General features: G+C 28.7%; 1 protein-coding gene across 1 annotated transcript in view; it reads left to right on the forward strand.

The window, feature by feature from the left end:
• LOC113551411 (rap guanine nucleotide exchange factor 4) overlaps positions 1 to 3822 on the forward strand; it is a 191562-nt gene extending 187740 nt beyond the window's left edge. The window contains exons 18-20 of the mRNA XM_026953644.1: positions 711 to 940; positions 1360 to 1479; positions 2479 to 3822. Coding sequence (XP_026809445.1) covers positions 711 to 940; positions 1360 to 1479; positions 2479 to 2603 — 475 coding nt within the window. The 3' untranslated portion in view covers positions 2604 to 3822. The remainder of the gene's footprint in view (positions 1 to 710; positions 941 to 1359; positions 1480 to 2478) is intronic.
• The last annotated feature ends 19726 nt before the right edge of the window (positions 3823 to 23548 follow it).

A 23548-nucleotide genomic window follows, 5' to 3' on the forward strand; every position in this document is an offset into this window, starting at 1 on the left:
TGTATATTCTTATCCCCTTCGAAGTCTCAACCACTCAAAAAATATTATTATATTATCTATAGTTCATCACTATATTCACATGCTCAAGGGGTTTATCAATCATGGCTACAACTGCGAGAGGTGCAGATGATGTAAGAATCAGCCGAGCCTTTATTAAATAATTATAACAGAGAGAATGCCGAATAACTTGATTATATTTTTTCTCTCTGCTTTTCAACTATACAAAATTACGTTTGAATATAAGTAATATAAGTAAAAGTTCGAGTTTATTATAATTAAATAGTAGAATATTTAGTTATAAAATTAAATTTATAATTGTTAATACATATATATATCACCATAAATGACCGAAATATCTAATAAGGTACATCGACGAAAACAAAATTTAATCATATAATAATTATAATTTTTTTTTTTTATATACATTTAATATAATGGCTTGACCTAGACAAGCTTTATAGATAATATCTAGTAAAAATTAAAAAATTGGGCAGCTATAAAATTTAGTTTTAAATATTATGTACTTTTTATTAAAACATATATTTTAAGTAATTTAATAACGTACGCTATATATTGGGTGTACAGTAATAATTTTAGTATTGAATATTATAAAGAAAAAACGATCATTTTATTACATGAATCATTATTAATATTTGCTTGTATTCTCACCAGAACGTGTAACTAAATAAAAATTAATCGTGATTTTTCAGCTGCAAAGAATATTATAATTTCAACGCATTCTTCGCTATCCTTATGGGACTAAGTGACGTGGCCGTCAGTCGGTTATCAACTACTTGGGACAAGTTACCGTCCAAATCACGAAAACAGTTCACTGAATATGAGACGCTCATCGACCCGAGCCGAAATCACAGGGCGTACAGAATCACTGTGGGCAAATTGCCTTCTCCCATGATACCTTTCATGCCCCTGCTCATCAAAGGTAAGAGTATAACTATTAACTACTATTGCAAACCTATGAACTTAAACAGCACTAAAACGCTTTAGAACAATAAACACTAAACACTTTAATATTATAGTAGTGCACTTGGCCTGTTTATCACGTTTGTCCTAACTCCTAATAAAATAAAATTACGAGAGCAAAACACGTTATACTTTTCATTTTATTATTTTTATTACTAAAAATGTTTATTGTTGACGCAATGTGTTTTAAAAACGTGTTTTATTTACCGCGATCGTTATCCACCCACATACATTGCTGAAAAAAAAAAAAAGCCACCAAACGTCTCGAATGTAATAAAACCATAAAATAGCGGTACTTATCCCAACAACACACTGTAATAACACTATCATATTATAAAATCATAATAAATTAAATACGTAACGTTTTTTTTTTTCTAGACATGAAATTCACCCACGACGGCAACAAAACGCACGTGGACGGTTTAGTAAACTTTGAAAAAATGCACATGCTGGCGCAAACCATGAGGACGCTCCGGTACTGCCGAGCCAGGCATTTGGGTGAGACGGGTTTCATATACGGTTTTTAATAATGCCCCATCAGTGGTGTCATTTTTGTCAGTGGCAGAGGCTTGGCCGTTACTAAAAACAATTTTTCTTCTAGGGGGTTGTTGGGGGGAGGGGCACAATTACGATTATAAGCAGTGGTCGTATGGCATTTGCATCCTATGGTTTTTTTTTCTTTCTTAATATTCATTATCTATATTATGTGGGTATCGTATTTATTTCGTAATAAAAAAGCCGTATAAGTAAAATTGCTTATTTCCACCTCACAGAAAACTCGCTGAAGTAGTCTGAAATGCGCTAATAATATGCAACAGGCGTTTTACGACGGTGTTTGTCACATCATTAATATTTTCTGTCGATATTTTTAAAATACGATTTTTTTTTTTTTAAATAATTACTTAATTATAGAGATTTATTCAATTATAAGAGATGCTACATCATTTTTAGTCATTTTTCTGAAAAATGTTAACAATTTTTGTAATAAAAATATGCATTTTATTCCTTATTTTTTATGTTTAATCCGAGGCAAAATATTTTTTGAAGCACTTTCTGTACACAAAAACCGTATTAGTTTACGAGTTACATAAGTATTTAATGTTTAGATGAGCGGAATGGAGTACTGGAATTGTACCGCAGTAACCCGCAATAAAATATTGGTTCACTACTCTGATCATTTGAACATTAAATACTTAATATAACAGATAAAGTATTTTTGGTATAGATCAAAATACTTCGAATAATATTCTGCTTTGGAATATAAAATTAACAATGTGAGCTGTCCTCCAAAAGAGTAAATATATATAATTTTTTTCTAAAATTATTATTTTTTTATGACTTTAAATTATTTAAACAGTAGACTTTTTGAAATAATGAGTGTTTTCCGTAAAGAATCATTTCCCAAAATATACAACGCGTACGTTATTGTACTTACCGCTGTATTACTATAATACTGCTCTAACCATCACACATCGTTCATTCGATTACGTTTTTCAGTGTTGGAGCCGCCGGTGTCGAAAAACGAAGCCGACGTCAAGTCGTACGTGAGCTGTTTAAGATGTGTGAACAACGAACGGACGTTGATGAGCATGTCCCAGAAACTAGAACCCAGGAGAACTTAGACGCTCATCTACGACGGTATCATAAAATAATATAATAATATACACGCACACCTTTTACGATGATTCAACGATTCCCCACGAGTTGTATATTATCACAATAATATTATAATATTGTACGGCAGACTCTTCTTCGCCGAGTAAATACTGTATAATACATATAATAATATATTATGCTACGATAAGTACGCACGTGCGTATAGACCACGAACATTGAGTATTTTATTCGTGAATACGCTGTAGTACATATCACAGTGAGCGTTTATAGTACTATAAGTATATTATTTTTAGTTCTAAATCGTATGAATTTTGTTTTTTTTTTTTACATTTTTGTTTCGTGCAAATTATATTATAGATAATATACGGGGTAATTCACCAAGGACGCCCACCCACTTTTTTTTTCAATAATGAAGTTATTAAAAAATCTGTTTTTTGTAATTTTTAAATATACACGAAGGCCATATTTTCAAATACTTGTTCTAAAAATTTGAAGTATAAAAAATAATGTACTGCATCTGTATCCCGGGCACCGAATCTCTCGTCTAACCTATTTCGTAAACATAAACAATATACCGATTATTGTTGGCAGCCGGGCTATATACACTGACCATTATCCTTGAAACTTAAAGTTTAATAACTCAGAAACCATTTGTTCGAATTTTGATTTAGATATAAATACATAAATATATATATATATATATATATCTGCCCAACAATTTATAGAAAAAAAATGGAGGCTTAAATTTGAAAAATAAAAGTTTATATCGCCTAAAGAGTATTCTTAAGTGATACAAAAAATAATATTTGAAAATATAATCTACAAGTTTATTTAAAAATTTAAAGAAACCGATTTTTGAATAATTTCAGTATTAAAGAAGAAGATAGGGTATGGTGAATCACTGCGTATGTGATTAGTACAATTGTTATTATTATTATTATTATCATCGATGCACGAATCTCCTCTCAAATGGCAATATTATTGTTATAATTTATTATAATATATAAGTATCTTTTTTCTTGTTTTCCTTTTTTACCCTTATATTAGACGTGTTAATACAGGGTAGGGAGATACGTCATACTATTGTTTTGTTTTTTCTTAAAATGTATTTCTTCGTTCATTCCTAACGTTATGTTTAATTTAAACGTATTTTATAATATAATATGAGACAATCAGAGAACAATGATAATCATTCACGGATGAAATTTAATAATAAATGATACGAGATGGTTATTATTATTTATTAGTTATTGTTATTATTATTATTTATGATTATATTATTATTATTATTATTATGATTATTGTTATTATTATTATTTATATTATTATTATTATTATTATTATAGATACTGATGTATATTTTATTTGCAAATTCCGATCAGTAAATTTTTTTGATTATAATTATTATCAAATTAATACAATAATACTTTAATAAATTATACATCACGGAAACACCATAGGTTCTTAGAGCTTGAAAAATATAGAAATAATGTATTATTTTAGATATACGAGTAGAGTGTGACAACATTCAGTACGAATTACTGCCGTGTCGAGAGTTCTTGACTTTATATTGTTTTCTAAAAAATAATTACAATTATAATTTTTATAAGAAAAAAAAGTAAAAATGACATTTTATTATTTAAAAATACAGATAATATAATAATTATTACTGTAACACGTTATTATGTCTAATAAATTGTTAGTTGTTTTTTTTGTTTTCATCGGCACCGCTGTTAAGCTGATTATTTTCACACTCTATCCATCGACTTTATGTACACTTGTTCTTATCGTTAAGATCTAGTCTATTTTAAATTGTATGTAGTATACTTTTTTCGACTACAGATATTTTTTTGTGATAATAATATTATGGGTCCATTTTTCCAACTTACAAAATATATCTTCCGATCACATTGTTTGTTTGTTCGATCATTATTATGTGCATCTCAAACGGCGTTTGTATTTTAATAGTTGTTATAGTGATTTATATATTGTATGTATAATAATTATTATATATGAGATAAACTCGAAGACATTGTATTGTTTACAAACCTAAAAGCAAGATTGTCTATTATTATTATAGCTGCGTAGATAGTAGTAGTATCGTAATATTCATAGTTGGAAACGATATTTCATCACATACCGAGAGTTTGTTATTTTAAAAGGTATTTCTGTTTGTTTTATCCTATTGGTACATCTTGCTAATATTTTGTATTATTGATTACTCTTCGACACTGTATAATATTCATTCCTGTAACGTTCTTCTTTCTATCCAAATTGATTTGTGGAACTTTTATCGATACAGCTACATCGTTTACATTGTTAGGCTTACCATCACTTTATTGCCTTCGATATTTCGCGTTATATTTTAGTATATATTCCTACAAAATATTACTATATATAAGATGCAATTTTTATATTATTATAAATAATTTTTTTAGACATTGTGTTATTTAAACTTAAAATTTGTTCCGTATTTCTTTATTATTTATACACCATTTGTGTTAAATTTTAAACAATAAATATATTATGTGTTCTAAAACAAAAATACAAAATAATTAAAAAAAAAATTGCTATAGTTGTTTTTATTTCATATTAAGTCTATGCAGTACCAATTATTATTGTAATAATATATTGATATTATACTGTTTAATGTTTTTGGTATTATTATTATAATATAATAATTATTATTTATCATTTCCAAAATGAAAGCAAACACTGCCGAAGAGAATAAGTTATGTTGGAAAATCTTGTCACCTTGTATTGTTCACGATTTACCTAAGCAGTGATAATAAAATAAACGTCAGTCAGACCTTCAGTTTATTATTATAATTTATAACCTTCTTTGCAAAAACCAGTATACATGAAAAATATTGTCTATAAATACCTCATTAAAAAAAATAACTATGTTATAGTTTTACTACTTTTTTAATTTCAAACACAAGAACACTTTAAAAATAAATTAACACATAACCATTTATTTATGAAAACATTGAAAACCATTTTTATCAAGTAAAATACATAAAGAATATAACTAAAATATAGTATGTGATATTTTATTATTATTGCTTTGCAGTAAGTTGGGTTTATGTGATGTGTTTTAAACGTTTATCGTGTATTATATTTTAAACTGTCTACTTATACAATTTAAAAAATAAACACGGAGACAATGTAAACAAAGTATATTTTATGACCACATATTCAAATCACAAAGAAATAATAAAACCATATATATTTTTTTATTTAATGCCGCAATATTACATACGATTATACGGGTTTGGACTACTTATCTGAGAACTACCTGTATGATGAATTGTTCAACATTTAATCTCGTGATAATTTTAAACACATAATAAATGTTAAAACAAGTCGTTATTAATATTTTGTTTATCATATAAGATCCGAGCCAAATATGGGTAACTTTTATTTTAAAATTTGAATTCATGTTATATTTCATAATTATGACATGTGTGAACTGCAGATAAGACTCACTGCGGCAGTGCGGCCTGTCGTCACGCCAGTGACTACAGTCTTATACATTATACTACCCACAAGACGTAGAATTTTTAAATGTAGGTAAAATGATAAGAAAATCACTTGAGTTAAAAAAAAAAATACAATCTATTAAACTCTAAATCATCTAAACCTTGATGAATATACAGAAAAATACTAATTCAATTAAAGATAATTTAATTATTTTTTTAAACTAATATTTCATTGAAAATGTAACCTTAATTATAATATACAATTTTTCCTATTATAGCGGTCTATCTGTATTGATTTAGGTATTTATTACACATTCGTGTTAACTAAATTATAAATTAATTCTAAGTTAAATAATAATTTGTTAAAGCCTATGCTAAAAATATAATAAGATAATAAAATGTGAAAAGAAAAACTGATAAGAGGAAGTTTTAATTATGAACAATAATGACTTACTGAATAACTTTTCACTGATTCAACAGAAATAACAAATGTATCTAATAAAAATATATTTAATATTTTATTAAAAATAAATTTAAGTAATTTAACCTATAGAACATTTTTTGAACTATTTTTTAAAGACGATATTACAGTTTTTCATATGAACCATTATCTTATAACCCACTTAGTCTAATAATAATATTATAAATTCATAATAATATAATTGAAGGTATTATTTTAGTAATAATAACACTACATGAGTATTCTACCGTATTGTGTACGCGAAATAACGGTAATAATATGCTGTTAAAATGCTTATTGTTATCTGTACCTATCTGTCCGATGTATATATACTATAGTCCACGAGTATTCAAAAATGTCCGTAAGTGAAGTGTGTTATTAACGCGTTGTTATTTTATTATCATTTATCATTATACACTATAAAAGGTGAATGAGAATTTCAAATAATATGTTTACACGTTATATTGTTATAAAAATCGTACAAGATATGCAAATAACAAATGTCGCGTTACGTGTTAGATATAACATTTCGTAAAAATTCCGTATCGGTTCATCCTATCGTCAGTGTTTATTCTCTGTAATAAGATAATAAGTAGATAAATATTATAATATCGACGGTGGAAAGGGAAAAGGGCGTAAGCGTCATTTTATCAATTATACAGGAGAGCCAAAAAAACATTATTTAATTTTGAAGCCGTTTAAAATAATTTCATTGAATTTTCGCCTGAACAAATTCTTTAAATATTACTATTCTTAATAAATTGGCATCATATAAAATAATGATTGTTATTTTTTTTTACCTGAAAAGTTAGGTTTTATATTTTTTTGGTGCTTACGCCAAACATATTATGAGAGTATGGTGCTTACGCATCATTTTTGTTACAAATCTGAATTTGGGTGGTTACAACTATCATATCATAAAATCAAATAATAATTATTATTACACGTTCTACACGATTTTAATGTAAATATATTAACTAATAACTCATGTGGTAATTAAAATAATTTTCAGATATCAATAAAACTGATAATAACCCATAATATCAATAATTATATACGTCTGTGGTGGTTACGCCTATTTTTAAATTGTTTAAAGTTGTTGGCGCTTACACCCGTTAGTTGGCTCATACGCCTTAATTTAATATTAACTTGTTAGATGGTGCTTACGCCTTCAACTATCGATCATTTTATTATCGATCATAACTATGTCAATAATCAAGATATCGATAATCGGGTGAGCACAATCAATGTAGAATTATGTCGTATACGCCTTAATGCAAAAAACCGATTTCGTCAAACATGTCGCTTATGCCCTTTTTCCTTTCCACCGTCGATAATATACTAGATGCGTTGCCGTTATCTCCTCTACCGATGACAATTTATTTTATTTTTTAAGGGGCGCGCCCGCTATGGTTACTATTTAAGGGACAACATTTAGGCAATTCATAATCTCGTCTTAGCCACCCGAGATCTATGTGTTAGAATATGTAAATGATTATTAGTGTAAGTGAAATTCAATGCGGGTACCGGCTGGAGTCATCGACGGTTACCACTCTTGTACGCGCATACACATGTCAATCACACGATAACAATAAAAATTCATTATACGAATTATACGGCAACTTACTTATTGATTTGACAAGATTAAAGTTAATTAACGTTGTCTGATCTTAGTTCTGAAAAAATATTTAAATTCAACAGAAAAATGTCTGTAGATCGTTCGAAACTTTCCGGTTTTAATTTTAATTTTAAATTTAATAATATGATTTGAAAAAATTCATATTTTCGAGTTTTTATTACCACTTCATTAGAATACAAGATTTAATTTTTACAAAGTATTCCGTACGATCTGTAGAAAATTTTCTGCTGAATTCGGATATTTGTTCAGAATCAAAATCCGACATCTTTTGTCAACACTTAATGTCTTTTGAGCTCAAATTGACGGCAGTAGCGAGGCCCCTTAACTATTTTCGTAATCGGTCAAGTGGCACTGCTGGTTTCTACTCTCCTCAAGCATTTAAGCGCATGTTTACCTTGTCGCGCTCATATGCTTATTGTAATTACAATCTGTTTCACAGATTGCATATATTATTCTATTAAATTAAAAAAAAAAAAATCGTAAACGAATAAACCAGGTACTTCGTCTCAGCGTAGAAATCTGGTTAGGTATGGTTATGCTCGATATGGCCTGCAGCTAATATCATGTAAGTATATGAATAATAATTTGGAGCTCCAATCTGGCGTTCAAAACGTGTTCGTATATTATTTTATGAGTTTTGAAGTCCATAAGCATGATACATCGTTACGGGATGTGGAAACACCGACGATAAGTGCTGAAATAGAAAATTATTATAATATGTGTCACTCGGACACTCGGACGGGTATTCACGTTGACATCAAATGTAGGTAAGACACCCGGTATGCCCGTTAATATTGTATAACGTCATTATTTCAGTATCAGTTGCTGAAACACTGTACATCGATACGATGTCGCTGTCGGAAACAAGTGTGAAATGTCAATTAAAATAATATTCTTACACATGTATATATATATATATATATATATTGACATCCGCGACAGCGGTGACAAAACTAGATTTAGTCGCGTCTCGTTGCAGGTATCCATTATAACAGTATACTATCATATCACTTCCGTTATTGCACGACGTCTTCGATGTAGTATCGACTCGGATACAAAATCAAATCATTATGTTATATTATATTAAAATGATAAAAATAAAGTAATTATTTTCCGGAAATGCGCAGTAATGAAAATCGGTTGTACACATTATTATGCGATATTTCTATTTATAACTATATGAATTATTATCATTAATAATATAACATTATATAATATCATTTATTATTATTATTTATTTGTACGTGGTATAACGTTATTGGTATACTTGTACTGCTATTTTAACTGAAGCAGTTACATAAAATAATATTTTTAAATGTTTTTAATGAAAGACACTAATTATTTACTCAGTCAATCGATTTATAAACTTAGGTATAACATTATAATTTTATTTTGCAATGTTGACTTGTATTTTTAATTTTTCTATTATTTTACAATTTCCTTTTATAGTATAATCTCGTGAAACAACTTAGACGTACCTATACTGTCAGTGGTGGTCAAACTGGAGGGGTGAGGGGGATAGATCCCCGTGACTTTTTTTCTTTAATATTTATAACAATTAAATTTATGTACATTGTAACGTCACGGAATTTTAGGCCGTTATATTAAAATATTATTAAACTTGCCAAACCCATTATATAGTTAATCTGTTATCGTATACGCGCATATTCAACATTATTATGACAAACAATATTGTTATGCAATTTATGTCCCCCGACCCCCCACACAAGCAGTGTTCATCGCGTCGATGTCGCAGCCGATTGCCCGTCGTCGCCGTTGCGCGCCGCTGCCACGGCCGCCGGCACTTGCCGACAGGGCAACCTGTTTCCCAACAATACAGTGTATTCAAAAAAGCTCGCGACGCGACGATACTGAAATACTCCCTCTCCACGACATTTTCGTCGACTACGACGCCACCGGCACAAACGGAGACACCGCGCTCAAGTCACTTTTTCCACGACCGCTGACTCTAAAAGACGTATTTTCGAGTCACGTCTCCTGCGACTTGTTCGACAAACACTGTTGTCATTTTCAACCGACACTTGTTATTTTGCTAACACTATACATCCACTGGTGCATCATTACAACAACACGGGCTAAGAACAACCGTGTGGGACCGTGGCGGTCGAAGCAGCCAACACCGTCGTCGTATTTGTAATGTATACTACATTTTGCCCCCCTCCTGTTTCCTTCAATATGATGATCACAATTTCCCGTTTTTCTTCTTTTGTATAACAATATTCCAAAACTAATGTAATATATCGTATAGGTGTACGTTTGTAAAATGTACATATATATATCAGTGGCGGCCAAACTTTTTTTGACCGTGATCTACTAAAAATATACTTCACCTTTGAGGATCGACTTCCATAAAAAAGTTTTTTTTTATTATTATTTAGTATATATAATTATTAAGAAACAAACTTTGTGTGTAGCCTAAAAATAAATTCTAACACTATCGACCGTTTGGCCGCCCCTGATGTATATAATATATCTATTGAACGTGCTTTGAGCACCATTCGTACTGGTAACCCCGTGGTCACGGCACGAGTCTGTGTCCGTGGACCCCGCGGAGCCACATATTAAAAATTTGTATTACTATATTAGTACATGCCATACGGGCGAACTCACCCGTGCCAAATTCAAATATTATTATGTTAAAATATATATAATTTTAAATTGTATTATTATTTACAAATCTGCACCATGTTAAATATAATCTCATGACTACCTTAAAATTATTATTCTTATAGTTAAAATATTTTATTTCCCCATTTTATTAAATCTTTGGTCTTTATTGACCTCTGCGTGTATAATAAATTCTATAAGTTCCACCGACTTGACCTTAAGGTCATCACGCGGTGCGGCTTTTAGGTCACGAATCAAGTGTTCCCCTTGGTTCGTGGGTAGTTTTTGGGTGGTAAAAAACACAAGTTCTTACAACATTGTACTATAATGTTAATGTATTAAATATTGTTTTATTGTTTTTTTAAAACAACTACTCCTTTAAGCGTATACATATTATTACCATCTATATTCTACTCATTCTAGGAAAAAGGCTGTTATTATTATTAATATTTAGTTAATTATACAAAATATGCGGGAATTACCCCGCTTGATGATCATGAATTCAATAACAACATTCCTCACTTGTTATAAATAATTTACCTTAATTTAAAACATTGATAACAGGCATAAGTGTATAACCATAAATTATATTTTAATGATTAAGTAGTACATATTTAAAAATCCCCCCTCCGTGACAAAATCATTTGACCACCACTAAAATATTATGTGGTATGTACATTGTACGATATAATTATATTGTATTACGTCATAATTAAATAGTTAAACGGCGTTATAAGTAGGCAATTTAGGTACACCACTATTGTGCTTCCTTTTTTCCGGTATCTATAAATATGTGGTAATTATTTATAATATTCTGTTTTAATACATTTCAATAATATTATTATATTATATTACTTAAGAAAAGTTGTTCGTTTTAAATTATGTGCTCCGTGAATACTAAAACTTTCAAAGTTGAAATGAAGTAGTTGATTATTAATTTATTATATAATGTTCCAAAACCATCAAGATATTTGCCCATAATTCTCTTATCACTGATCAAATATCCAATAGTTATCCAAAAAATTCTACCCCATTATAACAATCCCATTATTCATCATGTAAAACATTCCTTTGTAATATTAGTGATCTGTGAATCTGTTATATTGTTATATTTTAAAGTCTGTATTTGAAATTGAATTTCAAGTACCAAACTCTTTTTCAATTAGACATAAATGAATAATGATTTCCCTGCGAAAATATTCAATATTTATTTCTTTGAAATTAATAAAAAGAAAAAACATATATAGAAGCAAAAATGTCTTAGGAAAAAAATAAGTTGGTAAGAATCTACGGAAAAATGTTCAGTATTATATTATTATTTATTTATAGTTATGTGAATAAATTTAAAATTATAATGAACTTAAATTTCTGTATGCAGTAATGACATTTTTTTTTATTATTAATATTAATTAATCCGTGGCAACAAAGGCCATTGGATGGTTTTTATTCATTTGTATGGGGGAGGGACGGTAGGTTGAAACACGTTTTTTATATGTGTGGCAAGGATTTGTCACTAAAATCCCGGGTGGTCACCCATCCGGGAGAGCTAGCAACACCGGCCGATACATACACTCGGAGTGTTTCCGCAGTTGAGTGTACGATCGCACCACACCAAGCCACATAATGACATATACGGCACTGCAATTAGGAATGTATAATAAATTAGGCACCAATATAAATACTACGTTATATTGTATGATTAGTGATTACCTATATGAGAATTAGGGCTAAACAAATTGTAATCGACTTAAGTATTTAATCCTAATTCTCATTGCGACATAATTCTCATAATTTGTTCACACAAGTGGTTAAAAATATGTAATAATGAAATATTACAAAATAATGGTGTCCGATGATAAGCAACCATAAAATTAAATAATAATATTTATCAACTATCATTTTACTAACAAGATTTACTCGTATTTCTAAATTGTTTAAAATAACTATATGTTTAAACTTTTAATTACGTGTTGGAAAACGAATTTATTTTCAACTAAATTGCTTGATAAAATAGGAGTTTCCAAATTTGATAATATTAATATGAGTGTTACCGTTCAAAAAAATATAAGGTATTTATTGCGCATATCCGCACATCGTAAAGTAAGTAATTTTAAAAATTGGCACAAAATGTGAAGTTAAGTATCTTTTAACTCCATTAAAATCTCCCATTTCAATCTCAAGTCATTCGGTTGAAATTTATCTTATCTAAATGAGATACATCACTATATAATAATATGTTATATTTTGTTTGTCTATACTAAATTGTATTATAATATACATAACTTACAAGTTTTTAACGTGTCTTAACTTTTATTTTTATATATAATACTTCCGGCGGACGTAGACCAAACGGTGTACGATTTTTGATTTACTGTATTGCGTGGTGCGGGTCTTCGTAAACACCAATGCGGTTCACAGGTGCGGTGCATTGCACGCGCGCGTTTTACCGACCGTCGTCACTACCAAAGACGATGGATTAAGAGGAGTATTCTACCTATACACACGCTTATATATAAAGATAATAATATAATATAACCGGACGATAATTATTATTCCGAACGGGTTTTTTCACGTCCTGTCACACATACAAATACTCCACGTTTCTGCGTGTGTCATAAAGTCTATACGTATAAACACTATAAACTATACTAAGGCACACGTATATAAGTACTTATACTTAATATTATAACAATATATTATAATATACTACTCTCGTACAGTAGTAGTATCGACAACGCGGTGTGATAACATATTCAGAAAAACGTCACTTTTCTCTTCTGATATTTTCACCGTAGATGCGTAAACACACATATGTACTTATAACAAACTATTATTTCGCAGTGTGCCGAGATAATCGTATTAATATATTGTAATCGTTAGTAAATGATTATCGCTGTTGAGTTCATGTACGTTGAATATAATTTTAGCCATAATTATAATTTTTGATATTTATCACAAATATAAATAGACATCGCACTTGGCAAGAAATAAATCTTTAAAAAATAAAATTTATTTACCTATTTGTTGTTTTTTTTGGAATTTAATGTATATAATTTTGAAATCAATTAATCCACAATAAGATAATTATTATTAAAAATAGACAATAAAATATTAAATTATTATAATATAAAATGTACATATCACTTTGTTTTATCTAATCGCTATTTAACGGCCGTTGTATTGTACAAATATAGTAATCACTGTTTAAAATTGTTCAGAAATATCATAAGTAGATACAATAATATAAAAATATGAGCGTTATAGTGTGCTAAATTTTTTATATTATAAACAAGCGTATCTACTACCCACCTGCTACATAAATAATAAATATTATCGTTACTACGACGGGTTTTTGTGGTGCTGGAATGAAGAAAAGCATATAATCGGATCAATTTATAGGTAGGTAGGTTTTCAGGTTTTCGACTGAAACATAATATTATATTATATGATTATAACGTTGCAATAACACACTGACACTTCATATCAGAAGAAATGTCGCTATGCAAAGATGTACTTATTAAAAAGAAAAAAAAAACGGTAAATACTTCAGCTAATATTGCAGTAGTGGCTGTCTAGACATATAGTAGCGTATAATCAAGTATAAATAATATATACGTCTCGTATATTATACTAATTGAAATGTAAATATAGAAAGCGATGCACTGTGGTTTCTTATTTGCGAATCCATCCGGAAGCGCTTCCCGTTTTCCTTAGATAGCTAGCAAACGGCTCGTTTAATCGCGGCACACATGTTCAGTTGAAATATTTAGCGGTAACTAGGTACCTAACTATCGATAACACACCACTATATAATTATCATACTCTTTGCTTGCATTTACAGTTTGATTACCTATTTATTATTTTGTCCCGATACGGTATAAGAATAATATTTCACAATGAGTTTGTATAAAACGGGTAAGCCGAGAACCATACAAAAAGAAAAACCAATAATGTTAGCATCACTGTGAAACGTTATTAGGTATACGCATCAAACACTCATAAGTCATATATATATATATATAAATTTATATGGGCTACCACTGCCGATAGTTTGACAGGAAGATTATATACATGAACCGTCATTTGCGAGCGAGACGGCGGTATAACATTAATATTTTTATAGTAGGAAAGTCGGGCACTGGTTAAATACTCTTGGTAGCGATGGTTATTATTATTATTATTATTGTTATTATTGTTATTGTTCCCGATAAGTCCAGTCTGATCGATAAATACGTATGTGTGTTTTTATAGACCCCCAGATACTCCGACCGCTATATTGATTATAATAATGATATGGTGTACTCGGTTCGCGCGCGATAATCTATGATTATATTGTGATACTTAATGGACAATTTGACCATCGGCTATTATTATAGGTATAAATAAATACACACACACGCGCGCGCGGGGAAATCAAACGTCAAGTCTATAGACGTATAGCAGTCCCGGGGTGACTTAATGTGCCGTGGAACGTGATTTCGTCGATGGATGTGGTAAATACCGATCGAACACACTGTTATTATACTGTATTTAATTCAGACGATTACAAAAATTATTGTATTCAACTTTTACCACCATAAATGATCTGTTTAATTTTAAAATCTGGACGCGCCTAATAGCTGAAAAACTAATTGTGTATGACATAGGTACTTATATATTGTATTTTATATAATATCTACGAAATCGATCTCTATTATATTATGTTTAAGTCTTTAGTTAATGTACCTATTATATTGTTATAATTTATTATACCACGTAACAGAATATTTTTAAAAATGAAATAATATGTGAAAGGTGTATTTAATGTTTCAGAGGACGTTGCACAGAAAGTAAAATGTATGTTCCATATATGTACCAAACGATAAAACATTTTGACCGTATAACCTTTTAACGTAATACTCTCATATAGAAGATAAAACCACTCCGGCTATAGCCATATAGTTTAGACACCAAAATACACCAAATGTATACCCAATATAAAAGGTAATATTTACTGTGTCATAGAATTTTTACTTTGTTATGGTTTTAACAACTGTTAAATCTGTTTTCGTAAAATAGGTTGTAACAAAAACAATATGAAGTAATTGATGTCCTATGTGTTTTCTTGGATTTTTTATAAACGATATAAATATTTTTTAGCTATATGAATAATTTATAAATTGAAAAGTTTTTTATTCAAACAGTTCTAGTTTTTATAATTTAGCGAAATAGTTAGTTTATTGTAATATAACAGTTTATACATTTTAAAATATAAATTTGTATTATTTGTATTTTATTTTTTTTTTAATTGCTTTCAATTATAATACAGCCTAAAATAATAAATCTTAGTTAAAACGCTATGTGTAGAGAAAATAAATAAATACACATAAAAAAGTATCACGTTAAGTTTTGTACCCGTCATCTTTATCGTAAAAATGTGAAGTTAAATCCATAGGATAAAATAGGTTAGGATTTATCAATTAAAATATTTTATGCTGCTGAAAAGTTTATAATTTAAAAAAAAAAAAACAGATTTTATAGACTATAACAGTATATAACAGGGGTGGCCAAATTGCGGCTCTCTTCATCGACGTATGTGGCTCGCGGTCTTATTTACAAAAACCAAAATTTTAATTTTTTTTTGCATACATTTATAAAAAAAAAACTATTTTTATTATTATTATTATTTTATAATTTCATATTTCGTAATTTGATATGTTTTTTGGATGTTGGCTATTTTTATTAATTTTGTGATATAAAAGTACAGATTAGATAATTTGGCTCTTGATATAATTGCATTAATATATGTGGCTCGCGTACATATTCATGTTGGCCACCCTTGGTATATAATATAACTTTATTATCATTATTTAAAAGAACGCAACAGATGTTTCATCAATTTAAAATTTTTAACTATTGGACTTCATAGCTTTATTTTAATACCTATCGGTGTAATAAATTATAAGATTCTATAAATAAGCAGACGTGTGTGAATATCATATAGAAATCAATAAATAGCATAGTGAAAAACTCAAAAGATAATATTTAAATTTTAAATATAAAAACAGACTATATGGAAAAATAATCCTGTTAATAATTAATTGACGTCCTACCGTACAATAGCTTAAAAAATTACACGGTGTACAGTAATATACATTATAATATAATACATATACTTTACAACTCTTTCAAACTATTTTACGAGTGAAATAAATATATTTATAAGGTACCTGGTACCTAATACATGTATAAGTCAGATCCGTTTAATATAATATTATCCACAACATTAAACTATATAATAAAATTATGTCTTAAATGAAAATAAAAATATTAATTACATTTGCAAAACTTTAATGTTTCTGCAATTTATGAGTGTAACCACGTACACGTTTAAAAGCTATTAAAACAGTGCCTATAATATGCACTATAAAGGTATTTATGTTCATAAGATCTATAGATGACGTGAATTCATTAATTCACGATACATAACATAATATTATATTGTCGTTTTTAATTAAAAATGTTTAGACGTTATACTTTAAACGATATCATCAAATTTTTTGAAAATTATTTTGATAAAAAAATAACTACATTGAGTGGATTCACATCACAGACACTTTATAATTTAAACGCCTATATTGTTGTATTGGCATGATTTATACCCTACCTAGTTTAAATACATATTATATAAGTCTATACTATATATACTGTATATTACCCTGTTGATATGTCATATTTTGTTCAAAATTGTATTTTGAAAGTGGAATTTTTTCCAAAATCCTCATCTCTCAATCGTTTTTAATACGATTAATCGTATATAATATATTCTTATTTATCCGTTACGAATATTATACATAGGTAATGTAGTCAGCTGTCGTATCCAATGTACAACTCCCAATGCCTTGTGGCTGTTTATTGTTACTTTTATAAATGGGTGTATATTTTTTTTAACTAAACTACAAAAACGTTTACGGTATTATAGGTAGGTACCTATACGTTATGCTGCGTTTGGGTAAACTAATTTTATAACGTAGGTGAACGAGTTTTTTCCATATAAAATATCACGTCGGCGTGCATTTTAAATGAAAGTACTTTTTCTCGCATACATACAATATAATAATAATAAGCGTAGTATATTATACTGTGTAAATGTATACTTACGATTATAATATGACAGTATTTGTTTAGATTTATTTTGGGTGAAGGAGAAGGTTAGACGTAATGAACAGCAATAATAATAATAATATGATGTCGGTCACAAATAATGATGTGTGGCGTATTATTTAATTCAGAATATTATAATATAATATAATAGTATATGTATAACTAAAATAATTTTAATTTGACGATTTCTTAAAAAAAATAAACGTGGTTGAGTTATATAATATACAAATTCAATATTATAATAATATGCTAGATGACATAATAACTGTTGCGTCTTCAAAAAAAAGTGAATTTGAAATGGTCGTATGTTTTTCATGAAGTCCATTTTTTCGTAATTTTTTTTTGAAAAAATGAAAAAAAAATGAAATGAGGACAGACATATTATCATGTGTAGGTATATAACTTTGCATAAAACGTTTTTAATGTAAATATTTTAATTTGAACGTACAGAACTTTTCACGCAATTTATTCTTCTCTGTACTGCTATCACACGTGTCTGCATATTCATCGAATCGTATAATTCATTATACGGTATTAAAAAAACGACTATGAAATCCAATAGTTTAAAAGTTTTAAATAAGTCGTTAAACGCAAGTACGTCGCGTAGTAATAAATGCGTATATAATAATATATATACGCATATGAAATTAAATTAAAATAGTTTTTATTTTTAATTGAAATTTAATATATTTTAATGAGTCCGATATCGCTTATATCACACATATAATTATTCACGTGAAAACTTCGTGCTGTGTGTGTACATATATATATATATATATATATATATGTAACCGGAGTGGAAAATTAATGTTCAAACACAAAACAACATATAGATATAAGGTGACTTAACATGTTGTAATGATATTATGGTATATTATATCAGCTAGGTACACATATTATTATTACAATACCTAACGAATCCGAGTGAAAACGTATAATAATAGATCCTAAGTCGACTGCACCTATCCACCGCAATGAACGTACACACGTCGCATATATTTATATTATAATATATAGCATATTAATAATAATAATGACATGTCTTTAACCCGAACAGTTAATTATACGACCGGGGAACAATATAAATACGCGTTACAATATTATTATGCGAACTGCAGAATATTATAATGAATGGTTGACTGGCTGCTCGTTATTTATATATACATACGCGATATTATAATAACCGAATCGTCTTTGATTGTGGTTTGTATTTATAATAATAATATAAATTATAAGCTAATGAAAGAGCACATTTGTGGTATCGCATAGTGGTGATAGTACGGGGTAAGGTGACTATAGACCATAATATTCCCCACTACCTCAGCTATGAGCTGTATTATGATTTTTTTTTTTCATAGGACTTAAAAGCGAACAACTAAGTTTTTTATAAAATTGTGTGTACGATATTTTATCTTATGGAAATATGTGTCAAGTACGTCAGGGTCTTTTAATAATGAGTAGAGGTACTTGACTATTCTAAGAAATAAATATTTAAAACAAATCAATAAAATTAAAAAACGAACTCTAAGTTTACGAGGATGGATCAAACAAAACAAATATTTCACTATCATTTCATTTACTGTGATTTTAAAATGTATATTAAGATTAAGTCAAACTACGCCATCGCATATTCTTTAAAATGGTATTGGCGAACTTACGCAGACTTCAGAATACCGTACACACAGAAAATATATTGATCTGTCGGAGCTTTTTACTTTTTCTCTTTCTTTTTCAATAACTATTAATGACAATCTTAATCACAAGTCATTCGTTCGTTAAGATATTTTTTTCTTTTATTTTTTATTTACAAACCAGTAAGTATTGATTCTGAAAAAGTAAAAATGCTTAAAAAATTAAAAACCAAGTGAACGGTGTCCTCTTATTAATATATTTGCAACCCAACTTCTTCGTCAGTTGTAATATAAAATAACATAGTATAGGTTATCTAACAATATAATATTGGTATTATACAATAAAAGAAGTATACTTTTTTCATTGTAAATATTTGAATAATAAATTTACATTTTAAATTTGATTTATGTTGGATTATCTTCTATAAGTATACCATCTTTGATTTATATCGTATTTTATTTTTTACCTTAAAAATACCAAAAACGAATTGAGTTTCCGTACATTTTTTTCTACGAGAAAATATACATTATCGATATCGTATTATATTGTTATCACATACCCATAATAAAACGTTGTGTAACAGCGTGAAAAAAAAATGGAAAAATAAATGCACGTGCACTTATTTCGGAACCGAAACGGTATCTTGCAAAATTAATATCAACACGGATTTTTCGATTTTTTCGGTAATATTATTATTAGATTAACCGATATTGTATACAATACATTATGTATTTAGTTCGAATAATCATCATTGGAAATATGCGTGGGCGGTGAGTGTTAAAGGAAAGTCGTTCGAGTTTTCAACCTTCTGTTGCAGAGGATTATACTAATAACAATAATAATAATAATAATAATATATTATACCTACTCCTGTTACTGCTGTTAGCTGTTAACAAGACCGCGGCGGCCGGTGGTCTTATCAATTCGGAAATCTCGTCACGAGACAATCAAAACGAAAATAACGGGAATTATAATAAGAAAACGTTATACATAATATTATTATATTCTTAGGGATATATACACGATCGCATATAATATGTGTATACATTACCGCGCACCACACAATATTGTTACTTATGCATATTATTATAACATGTTATGTACGTAGTTCGGACAAATCCAATTATTTATATTTTATTAATTATATATTTTATTATTATTATTATTATTATTATAATACCCTTTCTATATACGGTGCGCACACGTATATCGTGTACACTACAGCTGCTGGTGTATTATATATTATTATGATAATAATATTCTGTTGTAGGTATATACCCATATCGCGGTATGATGTAGTGTTATAGGCGGTATGCTGCGCTGCGACGCGGTTACGATAATATACATTGTTGTAATAGTATCTCCTCGACAGTCGCTTGTAGTACGCGTAGTATAAATAATATACTCGTATAATAGTGTTATGCTTTTGCGTTTGGCGACACGTGATATTGATATTGCACGATCGCGGATATAACACAATTATTATGCGTGTGTACCTACATAATTTTTCTTTTGAATTTATATCGCACACAAACGTATTATATTGCGATTGTTATTACGCGCGCGAACCAATTGACGTGTAAGATAATATATTTTTATTTTATTTAGTGTTTTAATTTGTAACCTTATATGGGTTATATGTATTGTAGCCTACAACAACAACAACAATAATGATAATAATATGCGCACAATGTTTGAAACCGCAGTTAAATATTAATCATACTTACGTGAATACATTTATGATGGGAGAGTAGTCGTTTTATTTTTTATACAAAAAATAGATAATTTCCAAATTTCCCGATCCTATAAGTTATTTTATACATCTATTTTGAATAAGAAAAATTTTGTTTTCGTAATGTCGACATATCGAATTTCAACTGAAACACATATAGACTATTGAGTATTAGTGATTGATATGATTTATTAAAGAAGATATTGAAAGTTCCGTGACATTATATAACTTCCTCCCTCTCCAAGAATAAAAGAAAACAATTTAACTAAAAGTTCATCTATGTCACATATAGTTAGTTAAACACAATAATAATATTTTGATTATTGGAGTATTATAGTTTGTTGATTACGATTCTTTTAACGAAATAACAGAATTGTGCAAATATGTATTATCTACCATGCGCAGTTTAAAATCGACTTAGGGCACCGCCTCGACGAATGTGGTCCTTGAGAGGTGTTATGGTAAAAATACAAAAATACATAAATAATATTAATTAAGTAAAAACAATAAGATAGTATATGTGAAAACAAGCAATACCATTTGAAACAATAATATAATTAATCGTTACTATCATTTTCAAGGGCGTACATAATAATACTTTATTTTTAAATTATTAAATAATTAATTAAGTTCAGTACTTCGGTGTGACTAATATTTAATTCTTATGAACCCTTTTTATGTCTATACCTACCCTTAGTATATAAGTTTTTTTGTGTATTTGTTGTATACATTGTTTATTTCAAATAAATAAGTAATAATCATAATAATTATAATATATCCTTATTCAATTATGTATATATATAATTCAATGTTATTCACACGAGTACATATGGTATAGGTATGGTTTATACATAAAACCATTACAAACACTTTTAGATCCGTATTTTTGCTAAAAAAACCACCTAAATTTTCTAATATTTTTTTTTTTTTATATATACGACAATATCGTTAATTGAAATGTTTAAACAAGACCTTATTGCTTTTAAATAAACAATCAGAATTTAAAATAAAATTATAACTTGGTTTTTTTATTTTAATTCTACAGTATTTGCCCAATTTACAATATTACAAAACAATGACTTATCCTACCTGTGTGTCGAGCGTATCAGCTATCTTTATTATCTTTGAAGTCCGTTATCGAGTGTTGTTTTCTCATGTTTTCATCGACTTGTGCATTTTTCTACGACATTGTCGACAACCTTATAAAGTATTATGTACATGCGCATGTCACATACTTTATATTATATAAATCAGATGGACGTAGCACGAGTATCTACATACGTTTTCGACCCGATTAGGTAAAAAAAAAAAAAAATATGATGATTTTACTCGGCAGATCCGAACAAACGTCGTGGTCGTCGTTGTCGTCTCCACCGAACCGTGTAGAAAATCTGATAGTGGTATGCCAATAATATATCATCGGTCCGATTAATGAAAAGGAGACAAACATATAGCAATATTATAATCTACACTCAGACACACTTAAATGCAGTACGTATAAATACACGAATCTGGGTCGAGATTGCCACAGGCTTGCGGGGTGTGGACGTTCTGCATAATGCTATCTATTCAAAGTCGATAATAATATGTATTATTAGTTAATAGACCGAACCAGTTAGAGGAGTATTGATAATAAATGTTTTTTTACTCACGAAGATATTTGTTATCAACTATAACGACGTTTATTATTATGTAGATTTATAGTTATCCATCGAACTGAACTACACTAATTTTTCTAATCGACTTTTGTATTTTTGAACAAAATATGTTTACATACATAACAAGTTTGAAGTGGATTGTAGGCATACACACATATAATAAGTCATAACTCTACATTTTAACAAAAATATCTAATTGAGAATTTTAAATTCAAATTATTGAAGTAGTAAACCTACAGATTTTGTGGCGTGACCGCATGAAACCTCATTCCGCTCGTCTAAAATATAAAAGTTCAATATTAAAAAAATTGTTTATTTAGTCCTTGATATTTATAGCTACGAGTGAATCAAAACTTTTAAAAATCATATTTGCTTAGATTAATAATATAAAAGTAAGAAAAAAGTGTACGGTGTTTAAAAAAAAAATAATGTACACAAAATTCGACCCAGATAATAAGTGAAGCCCACTGTTAAATAGATCATATAGATCATTCCGTACATCTAATGACCTCCACGTTTACTTACACTACTACAGACGTGGTGATGACATGCCTACTATATATAGTATGATTACGC

The sequence above is a fragment of the Rhopalosiphum maidis genome, chromosome 2, assembly GCF_003676215.2.
Source record: "Rhopalosiphum maidis isolate BTI-1 chromosome 2, ASM367621v3, whole genome shotgun sequence".
Classification (NCBI taxonomy): domain Eukaryota; kingdom Metazoa; phylum Arthropoda; class Insecta; order Hemiptera; family Aphididae; genus Rhopalosiphum; species Rhopalosiphum maidis.